The sequence below is a fragment of the Marmota marmota genome, unplaced genomic scaffold, assembly GCF_001458135.2.
Source record: "Marmota marmota marmota unplaced genomic scaffold, marMar, whole genome shotgun sequence".
NCBI lineage: Eukaryota > Metazoa > Chordata > Mammalia > Rodentia > Sciuridae > Marmota > Marmota marmota.
In genome coordinates, this window is record NW_026000205.1 from 1621232 (window position 1) to 1628380 (window position 7149).

Genomic DNA, 7149 nt, shown 5'->3' on the forward strand with positions numbered 1-7149 from the left:
ATATATATATATATATATATATATATATATATATATATATATTTGGACACAATACCTTTATCTTATTTAAATTAATGTGGTGCTGAGGATAGAATCCAGGGCCTCACACGTGCTAGGTGAGTGCTCTACCACTGAGCCACAACCCCAGACCATCCCCAGCCCTTTTTAACTTTTATTTTTGAGGCAGGTTCTTGCTTAAATTGCCCAGACTGCTCTAGAACTGCTCCTGTCTCAGCTTCCTGAGTAGCTGGGATGACAGGTGTGCACCACTGCTTCTGGCTATATTTTTAAAAACAGAAAATAACAAGCATTGATAAGGATGTAGAGAAAATGGAACCACTGTACATTGCTGGTCTGAACGTACAACCACTGTGGATAAGTCTGGCAGTTCCTCAAAAAGTTAACAGTTACTCTAGCCCCAGCAATGGCTCTTCTAGCTACAGACCCGGAAGAGCTGAAAACATGCATTGAAACAAAACTTGTGCATGAATGTTCATAGCAACATTATTCTTAATAGCCAAAAAGCAGGATAACCAGAATGGATGTGAGATAGGAATTCAGGATGAAGAAAGAGAGAGAGATGAATTTTAAAGGAAATGACCACAGGCCATTACAATGCAGAAAGCACAGTTGTATCTCTTCAAGCACCTGCACTTGTAAAATGAGGGAAATGCTCAAGCAAAGGAAAAACTGGCCCCAAATTGTGTGGCTCCACCCTGCCTCCACCTCTGACCTGGGCCCTAGTACTGCCCTCTACAGATATCAACCCCCACACCAGCAGGTGCAGTCTCTCCCCTTGGAAGTGGCCCACTTTCTCCCCTCAGTGCTTATTCCTTGCTTTCCCCCAAAGGGGAAAAAAATCTCTCTTTTGAGACTGTCCCCATTCTCCTTTGAATGGGTGTCTGCTTCCTGAATAAACCTCTATCTATGCCTTTGACTGGTGCGTGCTGAAATTCTTTTCCGTCACATATGCCAAGAACCCCACTAGTCCTGAGTTGAGTTCCCCCTTCTTTGCAGGAACTCCACAGACCCTTCTTCAGAGTCATCTCTTCTCCCGCAGCAGAAGGATGGCTTATCCTCATAAGGAATGTTATTTAGCCATAAAAAGGACCAAAGCACTGACAACTGCTATGACATTGATGGGCTTTTAAAATAGTATGCTGAGTTGGGTGTGTGGTGGCGCATGCCTGTAATCCCGGGGACCCGGAAGGCTGAAGCAAGAGGATCACCAGTTTCAGGCCAGTCTGAGCAACTTAGCAAGACTGTCTCAAAATAAAAATTTAAAAAAGGCCTGGGACATGGTTCAGTGGTTAAGCACCCCTGGGTTCAATCCCCAGTACTCCCCCCAAAAAAGAAAATATTATGCTGAGTGAAAGAAGACAGTCATAAAAGGTCACATAGTATATGATTCCATGTATATGAAATATACAAAATAGTTAAATCCATAGAGACAGAAAGCATACCAGCAGTTGCCAGAGGGTGGGCAAGGAAGGGACGGGAATGTGGAGAGATCGCTTAGTGAGTTCGAGGTTTCTATGTGAGGTGTTTAAAAAGTGCAGATCTAGGTAGTGGTGGATACACAACTTTATGAGTATACTAAGTGTCACTAAATTGCACACTTTTTTTTGTTTTTAATGTGATGCTGCGGATTGAAGCCAGTGCCTCACACATGCAAAGCACATGCTCTACCAACTAACTACAACCCCAGCCTCACGTGCACACTTTTAAATGACTTATGTGGTGAATTTTTATGTTATGTGAATTTTATCTCCATTAAAATAAAAGTATTTGAATTTTAAAATTTGTGCCAGTGACCTGAAGGGTTCAAACAGCCCACTACTGAAGGGGCCCCTGTCAAGATTGCTTCTATGACCTTGGGGCCTCTTCCAGCACTGACTCTTTGGGTTGTAGTTTGAGCTTCTGGAGCATCTGAGGTGCCCCAGCATCTCTAACACCCTCACCCCTCTAGTCGGGGCCTCACCACAGCGGCCTGGAGAACCCACCTTGCTTCCTTGCCTCTAGTTGTCCCCTTTCACGGGCAGCTACAATGACACAGCTACTCCACAGGCGGAACTCTGCCTAAATGACTCCCTGCCCCACAGGACCATGCCTAGTCTTCCATAGGAAACAGTTTGGAAAGAATAAGGTTGAGTTACATGTGTGAACATGGAAAATTCCCAATACATGTTGTTCATGGAGAAAAAAGTTATGAAAAGTTCATGAGAAAAAAAAAGACAGGGCTGGGGATGTGGTTCAAGTGGTAGCGCACTCGCCTGGCATGTGTGAGGCACTGGGTTCGATCTTCAGCACCACATAAAAATAAAATAAAAGATATTGTGCCCATCTGAAACTAAAAAATATTAAAAAAGAAGAAGAAGAAGAAGACGACGACGACAAAGTCGTTGGAGTCATGTAGCTGAGGCAGAGCATGGAATGTGGGTCAGGTGATATCAGAAGTCAAGGCATCATAAAGAGGTCCTTGGTGTCCCCAAGGCATAAAGGACAGAAATGTAGGAGAGTAGGGTCCCAGAAGAGAGTCGGCACTCACCTTCTCCCAGAAGTACATGGCCATCTGGGCTCTGTTCAGCAGCAGCGCCCAGAGGAGCAGGTCACTCCAGGGAGCCTGCCCAAAGGCAGCGTCCATAGAAGGTTCCAAGGTGGCCCAGTCCGAGAGCAGACAAGCCTGCAATCAAATCAAAGGGAGGCATGCCAAGACTGGCCTACGCGACCACAGGCTCCCCCTCGGCCCCGCCCCCTGGGGTTGGCCGCACCCCCTTGCTCAGGCCACACCCCCTCAGGCCACACCCCTCCCAGAAGTAGCCCCACCCTCCTTGTGCCCTGAGCCTCTCCGGGTCCTTACACTCTCCCTGCAGCCCTGGCCGGTGTGGGGGTCCCGGACGTCAGTGGAGGGGTACCTCGGGGCGCACGTCTCTCCCAGCAGTGTCCTCAGCACGTGGCCTACATTGGGCGGCCGGAGCTCCGCAGAACCCCCTTTTAGAGACTGGCCTTTGGTGCCCGACCAGTGGGACGCCTGGTCCAGGAGACTGCGGATGAGGGAGTGGGGGGGCACTGCGCTGTACAGCTGCGCCAGGCGTATCGGGGTCAGGAAGTGGCCCAGGCTGAGGCCGTGGGAGATGAGCAAGCGCACAAACTCCGGCCGGTCATTCAGCAGGGCGTCCATGAGGGACGCCTCCAGGTGGAAGGACTGTGGGGCGGGGCGAAGAGGGGAAGAGATGGGTCAAGGGAGCTCAGAGGTTAAGGGCAAGAGATGGGGATACGGTGCAGTGAGTGACGATGGATGGGAACAGAGGAACACCCCCAGAGGATGGACAATGAATGGAAGGCAGGACCAGGTGGCCAAGAAGTCGGGGAGGGAAACAGTGCACCTCTTTTGCCAGAATCCCCAGCCCTGACCCCTCACCCGCCACTGGATGTCCCCCCGGAAGAGTTCACTCTGGGCAATGTCCACCCGATTCCAAGCCACAGCCAGACGCAGCTCGTCAAGGTAAGCTGAGGCCTCAGAGGTCCCACAGGCTGGAAAGATGACAAGGAGGGGGGACAGAAGTCAGGGGAGGGGTGGGTTGGCTGCTGTGAGCTGTCTGGCGCCCCAGCTCTGGGTGTGGAGGAGCTGCTGGGTAGGCTGGGGCCTTAAGCCGGCAGGCTGTTAGCAGGTAAGGCCCTTGGGACCAGGGCCTGAGCACAGAGCAGGGGTTTGGAACCACCAGGAAGAAGAAAGAAAAAAAAAAAAAAAACACCTTATTTATTTAACATTTGTTAAGGTAGGTAATCAATCAGGCAAATGGGAGCCACAGAGAGAAATCAGATCATACCTGCCCCTAAAGCTCATCTACTGGGGAGGTGGTAGGACTCACAGCCTTCCCAGCATGCCTGGGCCCCTGGCAATGGGCATAGGAAATACCTAGGGCCCACAGGTGGCTACCCACCGAGACCCGGAGTGGCCTGAGAGCCCCCAGAAGCTGGGCACTGAGGAGGACTTGGGAGGCTGCTAGGACCTGGAGGTGTGCTTCTATTGGGGAGAGAACACCCCAGGCCTCAGGAGCTGGGTGAGTGATGGCCTGGGTGCAGGACACGGGGTCTGACCCCACATGTGAGGCTTCTCGTTTCTGAAACGTGCAGTATCTTGTGAAAGGGCAGAAAATGAAGCTGGAAAGGGAATCTGAACATAGACTGACTCGAGTTTCCTCAATTTCAAGAGAAGAAAATAAGATGTTTTACAAGATGCTGCTTTACACTCCACCTGAACCTGGTGTCACAAGAACCTCCCTGGTCCCTTCGTGCTTGTCACGACATCTGACTGAACTCAGCATCTATCCTGAAGCCCATGTTCCCGCGGGCCCACCTGGGCAGTGAGGCCCACCCCAGGACCTGTGCCTGCCCCTTCCACCCCTGTATCCCACAGCCCATCCGCCCCCCAGGACCGTCTCCAACCTGGGCTCTGTCTCTTGGGCCTCCATGGCCCCGGCTGCCTCCCCTGGCCCCACCGCAGCCTCCTCCCTGGATCATGGTTGTGTCTCTCCTCTCCACACTGGAGAGGGTCCTTCTGCACCCAGATCTGACTCTAGTTCCCAATGGCCTCTCAGGACAGAGTCCCAGCCCCTCAGCCTGGCATTTGAGGTCCCAGGTGGTGGGGCCCCAGCCACCTCACTGGCCTTGCTCCCAACACTCTTTTCCTGCCACATTCCATCCAGCTGAGCCTCTGCCCTCTCCCCAGGGTTGCCCCGTGCTAGGGACAGAGGCAGACAGACCTGAGTCTTGAAGCATACAGACCCTGGCCACTGTCACTAGTGGATGACCTGGGGCAAGTCACGTCTCTCTCTGAGCCTCATTCCCTTCATCTGCAAGATTGGGGGCACTCTCCTTGCAGGCAGCGGTGAGGATGAAGGGCAAAGTGGATGCCAGCTGCTCTCAACGCCGCTCCTGGACCTTCCAGGACTAAAAGGAGCGCTGTTCCCTTCCCCCTCCCTTCTCACTGAAACCCCATCCATTCAACTCTGCCATCCCCGCAGGCAGCGGTCTTCAGTTTCCCCAGGGGACAGCCATCACTTCTACCTCTGCAGGCCACAGACAACCCTGCCCCCTCCACCCACATCTTCCTGAGCAGCTGTGTTTTCTCCCAGGAGATTGCTGCGTTAACTTCTGAACAGTGAATCCGATTTGTTCACTGTCATCCCACATTTAAGGATTTGTTCTCGAAGGAAACAGAATCATATTAAGAGTCCCCATTTGTGAGTCCCCACAGGGGACCTGGCACTACTCATATGTTGCCCTGAGGCTCATGATATGCCTACAAGATACTGTCTGCCTTTTTCATAGAGAGAAACTGAGGCTCAGCAAGGGGAAGTCTCTCTCTCTTTCTCTCTCTCTCTCTCTCTCTCTCTCTCTCTCTCTCTCTCTCTCTGGATACCGGGGACTGAATCCAAGGGCACTTTGTCATCAAGCCACATCCCCTGCCCTTTTTATTTTTTTATTTTGAGACAGAGTCTAAGTTGCTGAGGCTGACCTCAAACTTACAATCCTCCTGTCACAGCCTCCCAAATCACTGGGATTACAGGTGTGTACCACAGCACCTGCTGGGAAGTCTCTTTATTAAGGTCTCATAGCAAGAAAAGGCCAACTGGTACTTAAATTCAGTTTTAAACTGATTCCAAAGTCAAAAGCAACTGCTCTTTCTGCTACATCACAAATATCGTGGATGCAACTGGGTTGGGGACCCTCCTCTGGGGAGTTTTTATGTAAAAGAGTATTTTCCCCCTAAAATTCTTCTGGAATGAAAAATGGCCCTCCCTACCATATCCCCAGAGAGCCCTGGGTACCCTCCTTGCTAATTATCTATCCCACCTCTGCTACTAAGTCCACATTCTACCCACTCTTCAAGGTCCAGTTTAAATGCCACCTCTCCTTGAAGTTTCTCCCCTGTGACAGCGATTCTTGCCTGTTTTGGTCTTAAATTTTACTTAAAGATATTGCAGGGCTGGGCAGGTGGTTCTGTGACAGTGCAGTTGCCTAGTTGGGAGAAGCCCTGGTTTCCATGCCCAGCACCACCACAAAAAAAAAAAAAATGTGCCCAGACAACCCTACTAGGATAGGATCTGGACTCCTTGAGAGCAGAAAATGGACCTCTGTAATGTCTGTCGCCTGGGATGACGTCTGTTGCATGACTGAATGAGCCCCATCCGTTACATTCCTGTCCTGTGTTCACCATTCAGTCGGCTGAGCTGCCACCTCGGGTGAGATAGCAGAGTTTCTCACTGAGAGAAAGATGCTCTGGTGCATGTCCTAGCAAAGTGCTTACCGTGGGCTGGAGCAAGAGTGGTGGATGGATGGGGGGACAGAAAAGTCGTTGGGCGGATGGATGGAAGAATGAGTGGATGTAACTGTCAGTGGACATGTGGATGAACAGGTAAAAGGATGGGTGGATGGGTGGATGGGTGGATGGGTGGATGGGAGGAAGAGAGGAGGAATGAGGATGAATGGAATGGTGGGTAGATGAACAAATGAAAAGATCCACGTGGCTGGATTGGTGGGAAGATGAAAGGCTGGACGGGTGGATCCAACAGAGCGAAGCAGACGTTGAAACACAATGAAAGCCCCGTCCAAACAGCACCAGGCGAGGCCCAGAGAAACACTCCGTGGTGCACGCCTGTGATCCCAGCGGCTCAGGAGGCTGAGGCAGGAGAATCACGAGTTCAAAGCCAGCCTCAGCAACTTAGTGAGGCCCTGAGCAACTCAGCGAGATCCCGTCTCAAAATGAAATATAAAAAGGGCTGGGGATGTGGCTCAGTGAGTAAGTGCCCCTGGTCCCCTATCACCCACCCCAGAAAAAGAAAGAAAGAAACACTGAAGAGAGGAAGGGACACGAGAAAGGGTCAGAGGCCTTAGATCAGCGATGATGATGAAGTGTCCAGGCCAGGAAAGGCGTCCAAGGTTGGCCAAGTCTTACCTTTCACGAGGGCCTTCAAAACGATGGTCTCGAATTCTTCAGAGCCATCCTCCGATGAGTAGACAGTCAGCAGCTCCTTCCGGGTCATGATCCTCTCCACCTGCACAACACCTGACTCTGAACCCCCAGCCCACCCCCTCCTGGGCCCTGTCCACACACAGAGATGCAGAGTCCATCCCCCCCCCCCC

General features: G+C 51.4%; 1 protein-coding gene across 8 annotated transcripts in view; it reads right to left on the reverse strand.

Moving 5' to 3' along the window:
- The window catches only part of Trpm4 (transient receptor potential cation channel subfamily M member 4), a 34027-nt gene that overhangs the window by 13717 nt on the left and 13161 nt on the right, over positions 1 to 7149 (reverse strand). For 7 of the 8 annotated variants that reach the window (XR_007342988.1, XR_007342989.1, XR_007342990.1 and 4 more), the window contains 4 exons: positions 6962 to 7061; positions 3422 to 3534; positions 2861 to 3205; positions 2549 to 2683 (listed from right to left, as the gene is read on the reverse strand). Coding sequence is in view for 5 of the 8 variants with exons in the window: in XM_015496568.2 (XP_015352054.1) it covers positions 2549 to 2683; positions 2861 to 3205; positions 3422 to 3534; positions 6962 to 7061 (693 nt within the window). In the remaining 3 variants the exon portion in view is untranslated. Of the gene's footprint in view, positions 1 to 2548; positions 2684 to 2860; positions 3206 to 3421; positions 3535 to 6961; positions 7065 to 7149 lie in introns of those variants that run through there. The other variant, XM_048790562.1, reaches the window with a different exon arrangement.